At 41.8% G+C, this 23,111-nt stretch overlaps 1 protein-coding gene across 4 annotated transcripts in view; it reads left to right on the forward strand.

The window, feature by feature from the left end:
* CUNH1orf21 (chromosome unknown C1orf21 homolog) overlaps positions 1–23,111 on the forward strand; it is a 103,071-nt gene that overhangs the window by 13,789 nt on the left and 66,171 nt on the right. For 3 of the 4 annotated variants that reach the window (XM_014456808.2, XM_006089856.3, XM_023754730.1), the window contains exon 2: positions 14,154–14,248. The exons of the other annotated variant lie outside the window; for it this stretch is intronic. In XM_014456808.2, coding sequence (XP_014312294.1) covers positions 14,154–14,248 — 95 coding nt within the window. The remainder of the gene's footprint in view (positions 1–14,153; positions 14,249–23,111) is intronic. 4 annotated transcript variants of the gene reach the window in all.

Below are 23,111 nucleotides of genomic sequence, written 5' to 3' on the forward strand. Positions count from 1 at the left end.
CTGTTGTATAGAATTGCATAGGCCTGTCATACTTTGCTACAGTTTGTGGAAATATCTGATTTAAAGCATCCAAAGACTTCGAAATTACAGTTCTTTTTTTGCTACTTTTCCAGCTTTATTTGTATGTAATTGACACATAGCATTGTACAGATTTAAGGTGTATGGTATGATGATTGAATATACTTACATATTGCAAACTGATTACAACAACAAGATTAGTTAACACATCTATCACCCCCCCATAGTTACCTTTTTTTTGTGGTGAGAACTTTAAGCTCTACTCTTAGCAGCTTTCAAGTGTATAATAACTAGAGTCACCACATTGTACCTAGGTCCCCAGAACTTCTGCCGTTTATAACTGGAAGTTGGTACCCTTTGACTAATATCTCCCCATTTCCCTCTTTCCCCAGCCCATGGTAACCACCATTCTACCCTGTTTCTATGAATTCAACTTCTTTAGATTCCGCATATAAGTGATATCATACAGTATTTGTCTTTCTCTGCCATTTGTCCATCCACGTTGTTACAAATGACAGGATTTCTTTCTTTCTCACGATGGAATAATATTCATACATATTCAATATATATATGGAATACATATATGACATTTTCTTTATGTATTTCTACATTTAGTTTGTTTCCGTATCGTGGCTATTGTGAATGATGCTGCAATGAACATGGGGGTGCAGATATCTCTTTCAGATAGTGATTTTATTTCCTTTGGATATATACCCAGAAGAAGGACTGCTGGATCCTATGGTGGTTCTAGTTTTAATTTTTTATGGAACCTCCATACTGGTTTCTATAGTGGCTGCACCAATTTACATTCCCACCAACAGTGCACAAGGGTTCCCTTTTCTCCACATCCTTGCCAACACTTCTTATCTCTCACCCTGTTGGTAGTAGACATTCTAACAGGTATGAGGTGATACAATGATTCTTTTTTGCTACTATGCATCCCTCTAGGAAGCAAAATGGAATGCTATCTTTAACAATATTGGAGATCGCAGTCTACATTTAAACAGGTTACATGTACACAGTGGGTGAGGGTCCCTAAGGACCACCTCTCCGTCAGCTCTCTGTCCTCAGGCTCTCACTACAAAGCCTACTTGGAAATTGCTGTGTCATATAGTTTAGATGACAGGAATTTAATTAAACTGCTCAGCTGCCCTTATGAATGACTCTCATCCTCTCTCCCCAAAAGATAAATATTTAAAACCACTATCATTGTTTATAAACAAATTGAGCAAATGTGTTACTAAAACAGGCTTGTTCTTGCAATCACCACACTGCTGTTTGTGTTCATGAATTTCAGTTTTATATCCCACATGTGAGTGAAATCATATCGTTCTTGCCAGGGGTAGGGTGAGAAGGAGTCCTAATATACCGTGACAGGAGAAGATTTGACTTTGGGTGGTGGGTACATGGTGTAATATTCAGATCTTGTAGCATGGGAACCCACCCTGAAGCCTATATGTTCATATTGACCAATGTCACTCCAATCAATTTAATCAGTCAATCAATAAAAATAAAATAGGCTTGTTCGAACCAACCAGGTTGTGGAAGATAGTGTGTTTTTATTTACTGCATCGCTCTCCCAGACACATTATTACCAAGGGCCATTATTTGTCACCATCAGAACACACTTTGGTCCCCTAGGCCAGGGGAAAATAACTTGGCGATGCACAGTGATCTTTCATCTTACATGAATGAAGCTCCCGTGAGAAGAGGTACTGACTTGTGAAAGGAGAGAAAGAGGGTGGGAGCCCTCTGCCTCCTTCCCAACCACGTGTGGGCCCTCCCTTAGCACTCTAGGACCTTCCTTCATGAACTCGAGCCTTTCGTTCATGAGTTCTGCAGAGAAAGGCAAGTCATGCATATTTTTTCTAAGTGGAGAAGCTACACTATTTTACCACATTTTCCCCTTTTCAAAATTCAGTGGCGATGCTTGTGAACTGGGGAATGACCTTAACTGAAAATGACTCTATCTAGTTTCTTCCTGTTCTTGTGAATGGTTTTACTGCCACTGAATAATTTCTAACGGTTGTATAACCCAGATCAAGTCATCCCCCTCCTGCCCCCGGAAGCCAGCTTCAATCCAGAGACTTATTAACAAGAAACACTAAAGATCATTGACAAGCAGTTTGCATTTTCACTGAATAGCATCAAAGAACCCCAAAGAGGTCTTCCATTCATAAACCACTCTACACCGTACTGGCATCAACTCTCATGAATCCCTAGCTCTCTGCCAGTCTGGTGACCTTTGTCTGTCTGTCCACTACCTCAGAAATCTCCCCCTTTCTCTAATCTTCTACAAAACTTTCCCCTCCACCCCAGCCCCCTTGGGTTTCTTTTTGTTGTTGCTGTTGGGGTTTTTTGTTGTTGTTTTGTTTTGTTTTTGTTTTTTTTTGCTTCAGGCCATATTATCTTCTCATTAGCTCTGCTCTTCACAAAGAGCGGGAGCCCATCTGGCCTGATGGTGAGACAGGTGCTTAGAGGGGGTGGTGCTGGGATGCTCCAGTGCGAATGCTTTTCTCTGTCCGGGTCATTATCTGAGAATCTGTTCCCTCACAGGAATCCACTTAAGTCAGAACTCAATTAAAAAATCAGATCAGTTCGATTCTGGTCAAGGGCACATGCTAGGGTTGTGGGCTCGATCCCCAGTAGGGGGCATGTAGGAGACAGCCAATCAATGATTCTCTCTCATCATTGCTATTTTTCTCTCTCTCTCTCCCTCTCCTTTCCTCACTGAAATCAATAAAAATTTGTTTAAAAAAAATCAAATCAGACGGACATCAACATATGCTTTGCGCGCGCGCACACACACACACACACACACACAGCCAAATTATTCAGTGTTTGTGATGACTCTGTGGCAGCCACATTAGATTAGGTGGGGAAGAGTTTCTGGAGTGGTCATATGTTCTCCTCATCCTGACCAACCACCCTACAGATTCCTGGCTATTGATCTTGGACATGGCAGTGAAGGACTGACTACAAATGAATCAGCAGAAATGTACTGCCAGTCCTAGAAAAGCAACTCACCTTTCAGACCCTCTGGATGACAGGGGAATCTTATCGATTTCATATACAAAGGAGGGCACGTGAGGCACTCTTATGAGTCTCTTTTCATATTTGCTGTTACTGCCTCCTACTTTACCCTGAAAGAATATCACTGCGTATGTTTATTTTAGGTCCTATTTTATAATGCCTTTTTTTTTTTAATGCCTGACCTGAAAAGGTTTATCTTAAGGGTGACATTCATTCAGGGAGAGGATACAAGTTGTGATATCATGTCATAATAGTTCCATAATGGAAATCAGTACACAGAGATAATTTTTATCAGAAATTCTCTTTAGAATATATGTGTGGGAGACTTGAATAAGAGCCTGAAGTCCGAGGCACACTGCCTGGGTTCAAGGCCTGGCCCCAGTCCCTCTCACTAGATGGTATAGATACATAAGTGAATGCTCAGTCCCCTTATCTGGATGGTGGCGACATTAATGGTTCCACTTCATAGAGTTGTATTAAATGGGTTGCTGTATGTCAGACCTGGATTCAGAACATTAAGGGGCTCTGTAAGTGATACCTGTCCCTCCTCCTCCTCCTCTTGCTCCTTCTCCTTCTCTTTCTCCTCCTTCATCCTCCACCTCCTCCTTCCCTTTCCAGTGAAGGAAGAGATCCTTGATTTATTGCTTGGTCTTAATGCTCAGATCATTTACCAGAGTTACAGTAGTAATAGCAGAGGACTTAAAATGGAGTTATCTTTCAAAATAACAAGTTTGGGTAAAGTTCTTGCAATCATTACTTGACTGTATATTGGAAAAAACCCAGTTTTTTTCTCATAGAGGGAGTAGTGGTCCGGTCGCCATGGGAACAAAAGGGTCACAGCACTTCATTGGATGGCACATGATTTCCTAACTTAAGCAGCACAGGGACAGTATGTATCCACTGATGAAAGGCTCTGAGACCTGAGCAGGGAGGTCTCACACTTTCTCGGATGTTACCTATGAAGGTTGGATGTCTTTATAACTTTTATTCCTACCTCTGTGACTTATAAATTTGTCCACATCCTTTTTGAACTCATTCATGCTCTAAGCCTCTATCATCTCACCAATACATTTCTTCCCTAGACTCAGACCAGCCTGGATTTGAACCCACCACTGCCCCTTGACCACCCAATCAGGGACTAATCTCTGCAACTGTAAAAAGGGGCTTGTAATACCGGCCTCCTGGGGTTAACATGAGGATTAAAGCAGAGGGCAGGATAGAGGACTGGACGGGCTTTTGTCTTGAATGATTATTAAGGCTATTAAGGTTATCAATGGGCTGGCATTTATCTTAAACGGTTATTAAAGATAACAGGAACCCCACTAAGAACAGCAGGGAGGACTTAGCTGGTCTCCAACTTTTCAGGAGTCCCAGCAGTTGGTCCTGCAGTGGGCAGAGAGCCAGCCAGCGGTGCAGGACAGTCAGAGCAGGGCTCCTGGGACTCCTGGTAAACCGCCAGCAGCACAGCCATGCAAGCCCTCCCTCTCTGGGTGCGGCTCTGCCTCCTCTGCGCCTCCTGGGTCTTGGTTGGGAATTATTATGACGTGACATAGAAATTAACCCCTCCCATAGAGAGCCCTGGTTGCACATGCGTTCCTGCAGGAATCCAGCCTGGCTTGGAGCTGGCTGTATCGCTTGTCAGAGATGAATGTTGGGGGCCCTTAATGACTGGATAATAGTTCCCTGGTCCCTGGATAATGAACCCCAAGTGAACGAAGGAAACATATTGTGTAGCCTCTGAAATGATTAAGTGATTCAAGAATGGGGTCTGCGGGGTCCGGTCTTCATGATTAAAGGTGCGGCCGTGAGAGAAGCTGTGTCACCCTCCGGTCCTGGCAGCCGAGGGCACCTCTCATCTTGTCTTCTCCAAACACATGGACGAGACCCTGGAATGCTAAGGGACTACGGCACTCTTGCAGGGGCATCTCAGCACACTGAGCCACTCCGGAGAGCTCTACCCCCTGCCTCCAGGGCACACAGCTGTGAAGTCACAAAGCCAGGCCCAGAAGAGAAAGCCTTTAAATCCACCCATTGTGATCCATGTGTGTCCCGTGGAGGGAGGAGCTGGGATCAGGTGCGGTGGCACTTCCTTTGCCCCTAGGGTAGACCACCCCCTCCATCTCAGCCACTCCCTGATCTGAGTGCTTTGGGGGAGGCAGGAACTAGGTCTGGCAGCTGTTGCATCTCCAGCTCCATCCCTACCAGTGCCCCCCACCCCCAGCTGACTTCAGGATAAAGATGGCACCCTCTGAAGCTTCTCTGTGTCTTCTCTCTCTGGCTCTTTTCCTGTCTTATTCATATGTTCTTCCTCCGCTTCCTCAAACATCTGGTCCATCTCAGCATGTATGTTTCACCTTCTCTCAGAGAGGCAGAAAGCCTGGGTCTCTCTGGATGACGGACCCTTTGCCTGTATTAGTGGCTTCAATGCCGAACATTGATAGGGGGAGCCTGCCTATTGTGGGACTTTGCACCAGGTCTCTCTGGAGTGGCCTCATCTCTTCACTTCTCTGTGGCCCCTGGAATTCCGTGTGCCAACCAGGACCCCTGCTGGCCACGTTCTTCTGGCCTTTGAACTCACTGTCCCCTCTGCCTGCACCTGTCCTTCCCCACACACTGTGCTCCTCAGAATCCCAGTGGGATGTGTCACCTCCTCCAAGACTCTCCCCAACCTTGCTCACGGGGGCTCCCTCCTTGCTATTCTTATCACATGTGCTTCTCATCGTTACACACACTAGACCCCCTCCTTGCTTATTTTCTTATCTCCGCCCCAGGACTGAGTTCTACATTTCCTAGCACGTAGTAGGTGCTCACTAAATACTGCTGAAGGAAAGAAGGAGAGAAACACAGAAAGGACAGTAGAGGCTAGCCTGGCACTTGATTCAAGGACAGAAAGCAGGCAGTTCCTTTCTCTTTCTCACGTCCGAACTATAACCAAGAAGTGTTGTTCCCAGACCTTTCAGGACAGAAGTGTGTTCATAAGTTGCTGTAGTTTACAGTCAATATGTCTTATTGACACAACAGTCTATAAGAAAAACGCTACAGCTCCAATAAGAAAAAAAAGGGCCAAGGATACGAAAAGATGCTACACAGAAGGAAGTACAAATGAACGATCAGCACATGGAAAAAGGATGCAGTATCACTAGTCAACTTGGAAACATCAAACCAATTTAAACATTTGGTGCTGTTTCACCCTTCAGTTCATAACATGTTTTTGAAAAAGGTAACACCTTCATGAGTGAGGGTGTGCTGAAAGGAGTTTTACACGAAGCAAGACGAAACGGAGCCAGCACCAACACAAGCCCTTTTATTCCCGGTGTTCAGTATAAACAAGCATTAGGTTTCACTGGAGAATAAGGGCACACTAGGCTTCTGAGATTTGCTGTCTTGGTGACAGTAACATTTTTGGATTAGGAAATATCATAAAGGGGGATATAGACAAATATGTATAATCTGCATGCCTCCCCCAGTAGAAACCCCATGGCCAGATACCTCCACGTCTTTTCTCCACAAATATAGTCTAAAAACATAATTTTCCTGCTTATTTTTGAACAACTTATATTTCTACACCACTAGAAGAACTTAATGTATCAAACCATCTTTTTAAAAATATATTTTTAATTGTTGACAGTATTATAGATGTCTCCCACTTTACCCCCCTCTATCCCCCTCCTCCCAGCCCCTGCCCCCATGTCTTCACTACCCTAGTGTCGGCATCCACGGGCTATGCATGTAAGTATATAAATTCTTTGGTTTATCTCTTCTCGTCCCCCCAACCCCACATCAAGGTATGTCAGTCTGTTCCATGCCTCCATGCTTCAGGTCTTACTTTGTTGGTCAGTTCGTTTTGTTCATTCGATTCCACAAATAAGTGAGATCATGTGATATTTGTCTTTCTCAGATTGGCTTATTTCACTTCGTGTATTTTCCAGGTCCATCCATGCTGTCCCCAAAGGTAAAAGGCCCCTCTTTTACACAGCTGCATAGTATTCCATAGTGTAAATGTCCCACAGCTTTATTATCCATTCATCTACTGATGGGCACTTGGGCTGATTCCAAATCTTAGCTATCGTAAGAAAATGCTGCTGTGAACATAGGGGTGCATATATTCTTTCTGATTGGTCTTTTGGGGTTTTTAGGATATATTCCAGAAGTGGGATCGCTGGGTCAAATGGAAGTTCCCTTTTCAATTTTTTTAGGAAACTCCATACTGTTTTCCACCATCTTATTTTAATTTTTTTAAAATGTGAAACACACTCTGAAAAGAAGTGAGAGTATTTGATATTTGATATAAATGCACCAAAGCCTTATTTTAGAAATGTTCAAACCATTTAGAATGGGCAGTTGTCTGCAAATCATTTAATAATTGTTGCATTGGCAAGAACGAAGTCACTTGCTACAAGTGAGGACAGAGTGATGATCAGTCAGGGCTGCCTGACTCGGAGAGGTGCTGATGGTGAGTGAGGTCCTGCAGCCGAGTCTCCGCTTTGTGCATAAGGTTGTTGCATCACAGCCTTACGGCCTCTTCCCCCACTGAAGATGAGGACGTTACTTTTCTTTCTTTTAATTCTCACCCAAGGATGTTTTCCATTGATTCTAGAGAGAGAGGAAAAGGAGAGGGAGGGAGGGAGGGAGGGAGATAGAGAGAGAGAGAGAGAGAGAGAGAGAGAGAGAGAGAGAGAGAGAGGAGCATCTATCAGTTGCCTGCCCCATGCGCCCCAAAGGAGCATCACAACCTGGACAGGTACCCTGACTAGAAATTGAACCCGTGACCTTTTGGGGCATGGGATGACGCCTCAACCAACTGAGCCACACTGACCAGGGCTGGAGATGTTACTTTTTGAAGTACACTGCAGTTGGACTTACAAAGTCAGAGTGATTTTCTGTGATTAAGAGGCTAAATTTTGATCCAAGCTCTAGATACTATTTTATATTTGTGTCATGTATTGTCTATGATATTCCCAGTCATAGAAATGTTATTGTGCTTTAGATTTACTTAAAGAAGCTTGCAGTTTAGGTAAAGCCTTCACCAGAGTCAAGCGTATGGTTAAAGGCACTCTGACTACTTATAAAAACTTTGTAATGCCACTTACTTCAGGTTTTCAGCTAACCTGTGCACCTGCTTTTTGTGGCTTAGCCATCTTTGAACTCAAGAATTGGCCCAAGTGTTCTGCATCCGGGCCCCAACATATAAGAGATTCTTAGAAGACTCAGTTCTATCTTAAGCTTGGAACAGTTTGCCATTAGTCTACATCACCTCATATGTGAAGGAAATAACTTGGAGTTTTGGGAAAATTTTAGAAGTGAAAAGTGAGAACTTTCGAAATTTGGAGGCAGAAGAGATACTTGTAGCCCAGAGAGATTAAGAAGAAATTTCATAAAGAAAGTGAGACTTGGGCTAGAATAGCCTCTGAGTCAACTGAGAGATGGGAAGGAGATTCCAGATAGGGGGATAATATAAATTTTCAAAAGCCTAAATATAGTTCAGCCAAGAATTTCACATTGAGGCTATCCACAGACCAAAGGTGGACTTGGAAGTGGGCAGTTTTGCCCACATTGTACTTGTAGTATTGATATTTTTTAAATTAAAGATCTTTTTTTTTCTTTTTTGGAGAACCCAGCAGGGGAAAAAGTGGACCCCCTGAGACCAAAAGGACTGACCCCCTGAGAAAGTCCAGGGCTTAGTACCCAGCAAATGTTGCACGAATGTTTGTTGAATGACTAACTAATGGAGGCTTGAACAGCTGATAAGGTGGATGGAGTGCTCCACAGTAAAGGCCGCTCTTTCCTAATGCAATGGCCTCATCTATCCATCCTTGCTTTGTAGTGCCAGCGTCCTGCCTCTTTGTCCTTCCAGAAAAGGGGTTTTCCTTCCACAGTTACTTTCTTTAGAGCAGCCTTCACCCTTTAGACTCTGAAACAATCATTCTAAATTGGAACTTCACCCTTCACTCTGGTGCCCTCATTGTAGGCTGTGAGCCAGTGGAATTAATAGTGGGAAGATATGTAAGAGGACAGAGGAGGATTATTTTGTCGTATCCCGGGTCTTGCTTAAATAAGGATCACTTTTCTTTTTCCAAAAATAAATGTTATTTATTATTCTTTCAAAATTATTTCCTATTTTCAATAAAGTAATATAGGCATGTAGTTGAAAAAAAATACTAAAAGCTTATTATGGACAATAAACCCCCTTCTCACTTCCTCTCTCATTTGTTAACACAGTAAAGTCACAATTTTTGGTTAAAGTAATTGTTGATGTTTACATTATATTTTATGCTTTAAAAATAGTGTTCCCTGCAAAACCAGCAACGATGAACATTTATTGAGCATTTACTATGGACTGGGCAGTTTTCATGTGATAACTCATGTGACTCAGTGTGAGATCAGGCACCATAAATATTACAGATGGAGAAACCAAGGCACAAAAGGGAAAGTAACTGGCCCAAGGCCATAATGCTGGGTCTTCTAGCTCCAGAGGCTGCGCTCCTCGCCACTGTGAATGCTCATTTGTTGAAAAAAAATCCTTCCAAGCAAGGAAATAAAGATCGTAGGCAAGAATTTGAAGTTGTACCAGGATTTGAGGACTCAAATTTAGTTTGCTTGGAAGACAGAATGTTCAATGGAAAAGCCCAAGGGGAATAAGTTTATGCTATAAAGCAGGATAGTTTGTTTCTTTTAATGGGCTTTTCTGTTTTTGTAAATACTTCTTGTACCTTCTTTCCCAAGCCCTCATGTTTCCCTGAGCATAGAATAATAGTCCACCAAAGAATCTTCATGCAGATTCTGGACGGAGAGGCCATCCAGCTCATTTCATTAAGATGTCCAGATGCTGGGCTATTTAGAGATGAGGATATGAACACGGAACTTTTGAAATTGGAGCAGTCTGGAAAAGATGGGGTTTATTATTATAGATGTACCGCTGATCAAAGGAAGGCTGGGTGAGAAGGTATGAAAGTAGGTATACCTTTCACCAGTTTAGTAAACAACTGTAGCCCTGGCCGGGTGGCTCAGTTGGTTAGAGCATCATCCCAATACACCACTGTTGTGAGTTCCATCCCCAGTCAGGGCACACCCAAGAAGCAACCGCTGAATGCACAATTAAGTGAATAAACATATAATTTTAAAAATACAACTATAAGCGAAAACTGGTTTGGCTCAGTGGATAGAGCGTCGGCCTGCGGACTGAAAGGTCCCAGGTTCGATTCCGGTCAAAGGCATGTACCTGGGTTGCGGGCACATCCCAGGTGGGAGATGTGCAGGAGGCAGCTGATCGGTGTTACTCTCTCATCGATGTTTCTAGCTCTCTATCTCTCTCCCTTCCTCTCTGTAAAAAATCAATAAAATATATTTTAAAAAAATACAACTATAAGATTTCTTCTTACCTCAGAGTGCAGCATATATAGGGGTCTTCTGCTTTCTTCCTTCTTCCTAATCTAATATGTCCACTTAGGAAAATTGTTCACTTTTTTTATACTTCTGGTATTATAAATTCTTCCAGTGCTCATCTCCAGCTGATTGACTCCTTTACAAGTCAGTTCTATTGATTACAAAAGTAACTTTGTCACAGATCTATCCGAGAAGCCTGGGAGATCTGGGACAGGCCCAGGAAGTTGTCCATAATGGAAGAATTGAGGGGATCCAGAAGATGGGGATGATTCCATACTCACCTAAAGTCAGTCCAGCCAATCGATCCCCTTCTAACTCTAAAAAGTACATGCATAGAATATACTTTATGTCAAAAGCGAGGTACCGGGATTTGGTGGGAAACAGTGTTTTCGGCATGATGGAGCTGCCACAGAAACAATTGGTCCCTCTCTGATGTCCCCTGAGGGATGAAATGCCAGCAGTATCACCAAAGCATGGCTTTTCCCCTGATCTGTTTGGCTTGCACAGCTTGCAACTGCACACACAGAGAGGATGGGGAGGGGTGTCAGTCTCCTGTTTCTGATGTGCATTTGAATAAGCCACCTGACAAGACCAACAGGAAGAAAAGAAAAATTGTGAACAGATGTGCGGGAGCTGCAGAAAGACGATCCTGCTCCCCCTCCCCTTAATCAAGTTGGCTCAGTGTCCTGCCGCCAGGACCTTGGGGTTGGGGACAGTGGCCGGGCTGATGAAGGGGGCTGCAGTCCCACATTGATGCCCCTGCACCTTCAACAAAAGGGAAACCAGATCTCAGTGGTGGTGGCTTCACTGTCAGAACCGAAGGGCTCTTTCGTCTGCACAGAGGCCGGTTGGCAAGTGCTGGTCCTGAGGGCTGCGTCGCCATGGAAATGGGTGACACATTTGTGATGAGTTGTCTGTTTCCAGACGGACATCTTCGTGCCGTTGAGAAATCCGACAGCCCATTTTTACGTATTTCCATTGTACAAACGGTGGCTTATGTAAGGGTCTTGCTGGCTCCTTTGTTTTCTACCCGGATGACTTTTGTGCAGCGTGTGTGTAAGTAATCATGATGGGTCGGGCTCTGTGGCTGTGTGCTTTTCCTTTCTTCGTAGCCAATCACAGTGCGTTCCTCTAACACAGCCTTGGCTCGCCAGCCGTGGTTGCTGATGACACGCTCGGTCCTACCCTCTTTCTACATTCGTGATGACTCTGCCTTGATGCTAAAAGAAAGCCTGTGTTTGGGATAATGCTGCTCTGAAAGTGATGTAGCCAGCAGCTCTTCCAGTTCATTGAAGAAAAAAATATTAGAAAAGTATGAATAGTGTGTCTGCTTCTTTCAATTCAGTTGTGTTCCCTGGAGGGATGAAGAGACTGAAGATTGAGTATTGGGAGGGCGCTGAGAGAGCAGGGGGCTGTGGCTTGGCAGATGGCAGAGGACGGGGCGAGGCAAGGGCAGCTTCTCTCTGCAGCTGCCTAAAGGGCCATCTTTCGGAAGGTTCTTCAGAAGGTTTCTTAGGTCCTAAAATGCTGTGTTTTCCCCAGTCTATCATATGAGTGTTTGAATCCTATAAACAAAAGTCATACAATCCACTGGAATTGTGTTAAAATGTACTGTGTGTGTGTGTGTAATTTATATTTAAATCATTAGAGGCTCACTGTAAGTCATTAAGATCACAGTTTAGATCAGTTAAATGTTAGTAATTATCCCAGCGAACCATGGTTTATAAATATTAATGTCCCAAACTGAAGTTAAGGAGGCCCATCTTTGCTGTTATTTTTTCCTTTATTTTTCTTTCTCTAATTGTACTGGATGCATAATTTGTCAGTGTCCTTTTTTTATTTAAAAAAAAAAAACAAATCAAAACTGCTCTTCCAAATTCTGAGTAAATAGTCCTTAATTAAATGTGCTGATTTTATTAATTCACTTTTCTTCTCTTCTGAATATCAAATTGGAAAGCGAAATTCTTGTGTGTTGTAATTGTGGATCAGAATTCATTGATTAACTTGTTAGCACATTTAGGACCTGGTATTCCTACAGGGCTCATTACTGTAACCTCTCACCAGTTTTTCTAATTTCTTTAGAAAGAAGCAAAAGCAATAACTACCTTGAATTATCAGGTGGAAAAAACGATTGGCTTAGCCATGAACATGGAGTCTTTATTCAGATATATGCACATGTATTACTTTCATAAGGGTGCTAATTTTAAGAGACATTTGAACAGCATAATTACCTGGAGGAATATTGCTATACCAGATATCTTTGGGGGCAGTCTACTAAGGGATAGTATGAGGAAACCTGAAACTATAAAGAAAGTGGTATAAATAATAAGGCAAGAAATTATATAAAATATGTCTTTGTATCAAATTAGTCATAGGCAATAAGAAAATATATTGCAACTTCCTGAACTGATATACAAACTTCTTTAATGATTGACATCTTTCAAGTAACCTATTATAGACATTATTTCATGCCATATGCTAAGCAATAATCAATTTGTTAGCTGATGAAATTTTCTAATTCAATTGTTTCTATGATTTTTCCCCCTGACAAATCGGACTAAAGATGACTCAAAGTCACACATATTTTGGACCTCGTTTGCTCAAGTCATATCCTGTTGATAGGACTCTGATGAAAATGTCATCATCGTCATCACCAAACCTCTGCCCTGGAAAAAGAGCGTTAGCTGTATCTTTTCCTGAGTTTGTCTCATGATGTTTATCAATATTGGGATTTATTCTATTCTCTCCTTGGCTGTTGTGAAGTTTAGGTCTCACCATGACCCACTGTGCTCTCCAGTCTTGTATGATATACCCACCTGGTACATCCATTAGAATTACAGCTCTTTGTACATGTGACTTTATAGAGAGGTTAAATTAAATTAAAGTGTGTGTGTGTGTGTGTGTGTGTGTGTGTGTGTGTGTAGAGCATGTGAAATAATTGCAGAATGCTCCATATTTAATATGGGATTACAAATAGGAACAGTTTATTTCCCATTGTTTATATCTGTTTGTTGATCAATTAAACTCTTTAGTCTTAAACAGTACTTTGTTTTTTCAAAAGAGAGAAATTAGGTGTACCTAAACTGCTGAAAATTGCTGCCACTGGTATTTTGAACTCACATTCTCATAAAGAAAATATTAGTTCATAAGGAGAAACATCTTCCTTAGACCATGACGTGAGATGTCCTCAAGTGTGGCGATCCCAAATAGTTTTACGGGTGGAACCACCTGCTTCCTTGGCCCCCTCTGCCTTCTGTAAAAGGGCCAGGTGGTACCACTGTCATTAGCTGTCCTCGTGGCGCCAAGCTTTCCCCATAGACCAGTGGTTCTCAACCTTCTGGCCCTTTAAATACAGTTCCTCATGTTGTGATCCAACCATAAAATTATTTTCGTTGCTATTTCATAACTGTAATGTTGCTACTGTTATGAATCGTAATGTAAATATCTGATATGCAGGATGGTCTTAGGCAACCCCTGTGAAAGGGTCGTTCAGCTGCCAAAGGGGTCGCGACCCACAGGTTGAGAACTTCTGCCATAGAGGAGGTTGAGTCTTAGAAAGAGGCTGGTGAAGCTCAATCCGGATGATGTCAAATGAACCCCAAAGAAAGAGCGCAGGAAAAGGGTTCTTAACAAATTACGCTGTGGGGCTTTTCTCATTGACACTTGCCTACCTTTGTGAAAAAAGTTATCAAATTTCTTTTCTTTTTTTTGGTACTCAGATGAGTATAGGATCAAACCGGTGGAAGAGGTCAAATACATGAAAAACGGGGCAGAAGAGGAGCAGAAAATAGCAGCCAGGAACCAAGAAAACTTGGTAAGAATTGAATTTCTCGTATAACAATGCATTTTGGTGACACCGTTGTAATAAAATCGGTGCTGCGTGTTTAAATGGCAACTCCCTCACTGGGCATAAGATTTCTTGAAAATGCTGTCACTATTTATAGCTTGCCTGGAAGCCAACCATGACTCCTGTATCCTGTTTGTTCCTGAATAAGCCCTTCTTTAATCTTGATAGAGAAAGCTCCAGGGGAAACAATAGCAAAATTATTAATGTTTTAAAATGGTTAGATTTAAAGGGAAAAGCATGAAGTAGGGTTGAGATGTATGGGGAGAGGACCATTCTTTTCTTTTTCTCCAGCTCCTTTAAATCTTACACAGGTCAGGGTGTGCTGGGCATGTAGCATGTTGGGGAGGTTGCCTTTCAAGGGAAAATAGTGTACTTTCAAGGTAGGTCTCTATCAAAATAGCATTTCACATTCGTCATGTTAAAGGTGTTACGGGGATTGAGTTCATGTGAGAATTGTGATGACCCGAAACGGAAAAGGTCGGAACCTTTTTCTTTAATATGAATCAATAGACATGTTTCAACTTGATATTCCGTCTCTATAAAAACATTTAGTTAATTGTCATATTGGCTGATTTCTTAAAAGAAGTTACAAAATCGTTAAGAATATGTATTCAGGTTTGCTGGAGGAAAATTGCTTTTATATTTTGTGGGATTAACTATTTGCTTTTTTTTCATGTTCGACTGAATGTACTTTTAAGAAGCTTGCAGTGTCATAAATTATCTTCACTTGACTTAAACTCCTTTTTCTGCAATGTGCGTTGTTTTTATGACTTCTGCAATAGCACAGGGAGGTGACAGAATATCAACCCAGTGCCCATGAGTATTTTCCACAATACGCTAATGGGCTAATTCTTTTTTCTCTATTCTGTTCTGAACATCTGATCTACAACTCAAAATACTGAAGTAGCAACAACTGAGCATTTTAGATCACTTTAAAAGAATGAAAATAGTTTGTAACAAAATTTTGCTTCAAAAATGGGGGCAGGAGCAGGTGGAGGGTGTCAGTGGTGGGGGAAAAGGGGACATCTGTAATATTTTCAACAATAAAGATAAGTTTTTTAAAATGGGATTTGGATTTTAAGGTTTCACTTAAGTTACAAGAGAGTCATCATACCTATGGTATATTCTAACATTAACACTTAAATCCAGAAAAAGGTAACGATGATTAAATAGTGGAAGTTAATATTATCAGACTTTTTACAGGAATTTTTTTTTACCCTGAATAGATAACAAGAAGATCTAAGTAGTTGAAGAATCCATAGTCATTTTTCTACTTTACTGAAAAATCAGAGTTTCTCCTTGCTTGATATAATTTCGGCTTGATTTATGAATTTCATCTTTAAAAATAATACTTCTTTTAGGGGCTAAAGTCACTGGAGACCAGCCCAGCAGTGGCTGTTTCTCAGATCTAACTAGTGCCTGTCCCTACTTCCCATACTTGTATTTCTGAAACTTCAGGGAAGAAATGACCTTTATCTTACAGCGTGTGAGTTTTCCCTCAAAGTGCTCTTATCATATTTAGGCCAATTCAACATGCTTCCTTTCCTCTTAGTGCTGGTGTATCCTTTTTCAGCACAGTGGCCAGTATATCTACAGCAGTGCTTTTTTTCTCTGCAGATTGTAGATTCAAAGGTAGAGACATTTCTGGTCTCATTTACTTGTGGATCACCTGTGACCACCCCACACCCCTTAACTCTGCCCTCCACTCAGAGTCCGGGCCTCCAGCAGCGGTTTTCAAGTGTGTAAAGACTTCCACAGAGAACGGAGATCAATGGGTGTCTGATTCTGAGACTTCTAGACTGCTTTCCAAAGTTAATGACTTTCAGCTCTCCGGGAGCATGTCACCTTGGCCACCTGTTCCGTCCTTCAGGGTGCATAGTCAGATATGGACCAGGCATGTAGCTTGAGAAAACTAATAGCCTCCTCAATTTGAAGCTTACATTGGAAGATGGATGAAATAGATTTAGCAATTCTTGAATTTTACCTCCATTAAAATGATCTGAGTCACGCAGTTTTTTATGTTTCAAAGAATGATTTTCTTTAAGATGTAGGTCAAAGTATTTTTAAACACGTTTTTATTAAAACTGTGGAAATCAAGGGGCTCAGCAGGAGGACAGTGGAGGCAGAAACTGCCCGGGTTCAAATCTCAGCCCTGCCACTTGCTTGCTCATTGGGGGATCAAGTTACTATTCTAAACTTCCCACCCATCAATTAGGGAAAAAGTGCCCCCTGATGGTGCTGTTTGGAGGATGACATGAGTTGTGCATTGTAAGGCTTTGAGTGCAATGCCTGGTACACCATAGGTACCTAATAAGAGTTAGGCATTATCATATAAAACAAAAGGAAAGAATAGAGCAGTGGTTCTCAACCTTCCTAATGCCGCGACCCTTTAATACAGTTCCTCATGTTGTGGTGACCCCCAACCATAAAATTATTTTCGTTGCTACTTCATAACTGTAATTTTGCTACTGTTATGAATCGTAATGTAAATATCTGATATGCAGGATGTATTTTCATTGTTACAAATTGAGCATAATTAAAGCATAGTGATTAATCACAAAAACAATATGTAATTATATATGTGTTTTCCGATGGTCTTAGGCGACCCCTGTGAAAGGGTCGTTCGACCCCCAAAGGGGTCGCGACCCACAGGTTGGCAACCCACAGGTTGAGAACCGCTGGAATAGAGGCTGTAGAGTCGGTGTTTCTTTCCTTTTTCCTTCAGCTATTTAGTGAGAGATTTCTAAATGAATACTTTATGTTAATGTCAGTGTTACATACACGCCAAGAAATCTTGCTCTGGAACTATGAAATGACTTAAACAAGTATGTTTTGAGCACTATTATGTGTAAGGCCCTTACTTGTATTGAGAGACTCAGGAAGGTTGAGAGAACAGTTCAGTTCAACAAATATTTTGATTGCCTTTGTGTGCAAGACTCTGTACTAGACTCAGAAAACTAGAAAAATAAGGAAGGCACTGACCTTCACCTTCAGGCACTTGTGTTGCAGTGGACGAGGTGAGTACCAAATGATTATAAATAAAACAGGGTGAGTCCGGCCGGTGTGGCTCAGTGGTTGAGCGTCGACCCATGAACCAAGAGGTCACTGGTTCGATTCTGGTCAGGACACATGCCTAGGTTGCAGGCTCAATCCCCAGTATGGGGCATGTAGGAAGCAGCCAATCAATGATGTTTCTCTCTCATCAGTGTTTCTATCTCTCTCCCTTCCTCTCTCTAAAAATCAGTAAAAAACATATTTAAAAATAAAACAAAACAGAGTGAGATTTATTCCAACCAAGAGGGCAGTACAAAGTGTTGCCAATGTCAGAGGAAGCAAAGATCTGTCTGTTGGGGTATCGGACCCCACTTCATGAAAGAGCTGGTATTTCCAATGGGTCTCAAAGGACAGAATGAGGACGAGGGCCCCAGGCAGAAGTAACAGAACCGGGAAACGCAAAAGAGATTTAATAAAAAGCTCATAGTCCTATTTGATTGGGGAATAGAAAGGAAGAAGAGAAATTGTCGGTAGGGTAGCAGTGGGAAATTAGAATCAGAATGTAGATGCGGTAATATAGAGCCTCGATGTCTAGCTGAGAGATCTGAAATTAATTCCGTGGATCCAAGGGAGCCTTTGGAGGTTTTCAGCAAGACCTTGGCGTGATGCGATTACGATTTGAGAAAGACTGTGTGGCAGCAGCACGTGTACATGGATTGGTGTGGGGTGCTCAGGTGGGAGATCATTTATAATAGTAGTTAATAGGCAACAGCCTGGGAGAAAATAATTATGACATATAAGTGGCAAAAGATTAATATCTGGGATTTAGAAAGAACACTTGTAAATAACTAAGAAAAATATAATCCATTAGGAAAGTAGGTAAATGAAATGAACAGATGGTTCATGGTAGAGGATATTAACAATAAGCATATGAAAAGGTGTTCCGCATCACTAGTACGGTGGGGGATCTCTCACCCGACTGACCGCATTAGAAGATTCACAAATTCCTTAACGAAAGATGCTGACTGCAGCCGAAGGGGTGCTTACGTGGATGGCTGGTGGGCTGCTTTCTAGAACACCTCTGTGCTTTCGCCCCCTCAGTTAATTGTATGTTTTCCAAGAGCCGGTGTGATGGTTCCCAAGCCTGCTTATACTGGTTGAATGTCATTGTAATTATGCGATTTAGTTAAGTAACATGTACACCAATGGAACACAAGTGTGGAAAGAGAGCTGTTTGAGTGAAAATTAAATTAAATGCCTTAGAAAGTCTTGATGAAGGCACAGTACTGAAAGCTCGCTGTTAAATTAAATTGTGCGCTCAGATTAATTCACAGGGTCTTTATACTCACATAAGAAACCAAACCAGGGAATCTTGGATGTGCATTGTAAGGTTGTTGTTAATGCCGGGGCGTATGGAGTTCCAGCCAGTGGTTCCTCTCTTAAGGGAGCACCTTTCCTACGTCAAAAGATGGGAGATGGAAGGCACAGCTCTGTTTTTAAAATTAAATGACATACTCATTTTTATGTTGCCCTGCTTTCACTGCCTTTACTGTTTAATTACCAGTCTAGATGGCATTGCCTAATACACCTTTCACTGTAGTCAGGGAAATGCAAATTCAAGCATGATCCTTTAGATTGGCAAAACTTTCAAGTTTGATAATATCATATGTTGGCATGGTTGTAGGAAAATCCGTATTCACATACTAGTGGTAAAGAGCTTGGAGGGCAATTTAGCAGAATCTATTAAAATGCAAACAGGTACACCCATGAGCCAGCACCGTCACATCTTGGTATTCACCCAGCAGCTGCCTGCGTGCATGAGGAAGCTTGCACAAGACTCCTCACTGCAGTACTGTTTCTATTAGTGAGAAATGGAAAAGGACCTCCACGCTCGTCAGCAGGAGAGTGGCATAGCTGTAGTCTAGTAGACAGCAATTATATGGAATGACTTAGAGCTTATGAACTGTCTTGGAGAAATGCAAGTGGTAGAATGGATGTGTATAGTATGATACCAATTAAGGTTTTTTAATAAAACAGAACAGCTATCTATATCTATATCTACATCTATATATATAAAGATGTATATGTGTGACGAGAGAGAGAGAGAGAGAGAGAGAGAGAGAGAGGAAGAGAGATTGATTCTGCTAAATTGTCTTCCAAGTCTATACAAAAAAATCTGGATAGAAAAATCTGGATAGATGTGTCCAAAACTACTAACAGTGGGTACCTGAGTTGATGGGGGATGTAAGCATCCCCTGCAAAATGGGGATAATAATGGAACCCACTTTAGCAGGGAGTTGTTAAAGTTAAATAAGATATAACTGCAAACTTTCAGCACAGTTTCTGGCATAGAAAATGCCACATTGGCTGTTTTCAACAATGGAGTTGGATTGGATGAGAAGGATGAGATTGAATTGGATGTGGTACTAAAAGGGAATTTCAATGTTATTAACTTTTTAAAGAAAATACAAGTAGATTGTGTGATCTAAAATTTAGAAAGGTAGGATAATAATAACAAAGCTCCAACTTTTGACCACTTGGGAATCTATAATATAAACAGGATTGCGTCATTTTTTCATTATCATAAATATTCTTGGTGTTTCTTCATTCTCTGACATCTGATTAACAGAAGGCAGTTAAAAGGAAGCCCAAGGACCATCCAGCTTCACTTTGTGTAGGTTAACACTTTGCATATAAAGAATTTAAATTATTCCAGACTTGGTAGTATCCAGTCCCCTTGGTTTCTCCAGAGTAAGTATCTTGACAAAGAAAGACATTCGGTTTTAGTTGTGAAGTGCTCCCCCTTCCTATACACTAACACATTATCTTGTTTTCCTTGATTAACATTTGTCATTCTTTAGCTCTCCTCCCATAGGCGTTAATAAATCATTTTCTGGTGGATTTTTTTTGTTTAGGTGTTTAGTTGTTGGTGATGGGTTTTTTTGTTGTTGTTTTGGTATTTCCTAGATTTATATGTATTACAGTGTTTTTTTATTTGATATTTTCAGCTATTGTTGTGTAAATGAGATGACATACATCAGATGACATATATCTTGGGTGGCTGCACTTTGATCTTATACTTATGCATAGAGGTGAAGACTGATTGGAAACACCCTTGTATAACTCACCAACTCCTGAGTACAATCAAATGGCAAAATAAACAGTGTTCTAATGTGCGTTTGTGGGAGAGTAGAATCAAGCTGTAGGCGTGACTACATTCTCCCTCTGCCTGTTGAGTTTGTAAGAGCCTCCATACCTATCTCCAATGTGTTACATTTCCAGTAAATGCCAGAGCATCTAGATGCAGAAATTAAGACTTGGACATTAGAAGATATGTTGGATAAGAGGAAATGTTCCAGAAACTATGAGAACTCCCCTTGGAGCAGAGGTAACTAGCTGGTGAAAACTGGGACATGTCTCTGACCCACAGAATACATGCGGTTGAAGCAGGCCCACGTAGTGTTCTCCAAAGCATTGGATTGATTGACAGCCTGAAACCAGAGAATAGTCAGCAATTCCATTTGTCACTGTAGGTCAGTGGGAAAGCTAAGTGCTCAAGACCACAGTCACCATATCACTCTCTTTATTAGAGTAGACCTGTGAGGAATAAAATGCATGTGAACATTATTATAAACTTTGATCTATAAGGTTTATTATACCAAGATATACACATTCCCATAACGATGTTCTCATAATTGGGAGCCCTCTAAGAGTCGATTAAAACTCTTCTTTTTAACAAATTCAACGATGTTTACTCATTCAGTGACTCTCTAGAGCAGCTACTAGACCAGCAACCTGACTTTCTGCTTAAAGGTTGTTCCTTGTGATCTTAGCAATGACTGTTTATCTTTGAGTGTTTGTCCTCAAATGGAAGGTCAAGTAATTATTTTTAGAAACCAAATAAGACAAAAGACCGTGACTTTGAGTTGTCCCAATTTCCCAACCATTTAAACATTCCTGGTTCTGTTGAGAATAAGGTAAAATAAGCAAACTGACGTGACAGACAAAGAGTCCAGCTCTGTGAAGCACCTCTTCCCTCTCCTCCTTCCATCCAGGTGAATGCTGGATTTGAGCTTGGGCTGGGCCTGGCATGGGCTGTAGGGGGAGGTCTCCACTTGAGGGAGGTAATTCCTGGTTGGGGAAAAATCTAAAGGACGGAGGGTTCCCAAACCAAAGTGAAGATAGAGGGTCGTCCTGAGAGTATCTGATTCAGACAAGAGAAACTTCCTCCTAGAGCAGCTTCATAGACATCACTTTAGCACGAGACTCATCCCCAAAGTTCCCCTGCTTCTAACTCAATGGTCTCATTCCCACTTCCTGTTCTCTCATGCATCAGCCTTGGGTGCTTCCAGATTATTAGAAGAATAGCATCAGGATCCCTGGCATGATCTACCTGAACCTTTTAGTTTCTTAAAGGAATAACAGATCGGGTGGGTATAGAGGTTTTGGTGGCACAGAAAGAAGGAATGAGAGGGAAGGATGCTACCTTTTCATCGATCTTGGAGATGTCCTCTGTCCAGCTAGCATTTTTGTGTTATTTGAGCCAGGCACATTCAAGGTCTTACAGAATCTTCTGGCACTGTGCCCATTTGTTTTAGTGTAGGACAGGAGTAGACTTTAATTCTCTACAGATGAGGGATTGTCGAGTCAGCCTTGTGAGTTTCAAGTGTTGAACAAAAGCAAAGTTCCTGATTCAGGGACAGAATGTTACGAGAATAAGAGCATGCCCACAAAGTGCTTTGTAAACACAAAGCCCAACACAAATTAGAGTGATGATTGTTGTCACTCCAGGACACCTGGGTTTGTTTCTGAGCTTAGTTGCTATTTCATGGTGGAAACAAAGGCATGGCACAGCATTCTTCTGGTTTTAAGTCAGAGTTAATGCCAGTCCCTTTGAACCAAGACGTATCATCATACACACTTCATTCTCCAACAAAGAAAGAGCAGTATTAAAGTTCTACTCAACAGATACAGAAACCAATGAATCGAAGGTGGTTTTTGGAGCAACTACTGTAATCATCCAAAAACGCTAGGCATAGCAGAACATGACTGAAATCCTATTTCAAATGGCGTTTTCTTTCTCTTTTCCATGCTAGCCCACTGAGCCGACCACACGCACGTGAACATGCTCTTAGGGTTCTTGTACAACATACCTCTTGAATCCATCTCTAATTCAATGTCTTCAGTTCTCGCTGTCAGCTACGCATTGTCTGGGCACTGAAGGAATATAAGGATTGACAAAGCACAGCTCAGGAAACTCAAGGGGCGGCAGATACATACACAGTAGGTCCCTAATAGTGACCCTAATGAAGTCTTTCGGGAGAGCAAGAATCGGATGGGGGACCCTGACTGGGAGATCTGGGGAGAGTCTCAGAGAGCTGGCCTTGCAGCTGGGCCTTGAACTAAAGCAAGGCTTCATTGGCAGATAGGTTTGGAAAGGGATTTCAAGCAGCAGGCATGGAGAGTTGGCCTGAGTGACGAGTAGATGGAGGTTGATGGAGCATGGTGTGTTTATTTGGTTAGTTGGTGTGTGACAGCTGTTTTTTTGTTTTAGTCAGCACATTAATTTCTGGTTTATAGATAGCCACATTATTTAACCAGTTTGCAGTGTTCGTAACTACAGAATAATTAGAGCAGACCTCTGCTCATCTAATTGAAAGATTGAGGGTGTTGATAATAACTTCCCTTTTCCTAGCATTGTTGCAAAACTTGATGGCTTTTACATGTGCTGTCCTTGGACGCAAGGGGCTGCCTCAAGTTGTGGTGCAAGGCTACTCCTGACCTTCTCCTGCTCGGTAAAGGATAGCTGCTCATTTATCCCCTGAAACGTTCCCTG

The sequence above is a fragment of the Myotis lucifugus genome, unplaced genomic scaffold, assembly GCF_000147115.1.
Source record: "Myotis lucifugus unplaced genomic scaffold, Myoluc2.0 scaffold_65, whole genome shotgun sequence".
In the NCBI taxonomy this organism is placed as follows: Eukaryota; Metazoa; Chordata; class Mammalia; order Chiroptera; family Vespertilionidae; genus Myotis; species Myotis lucifugus.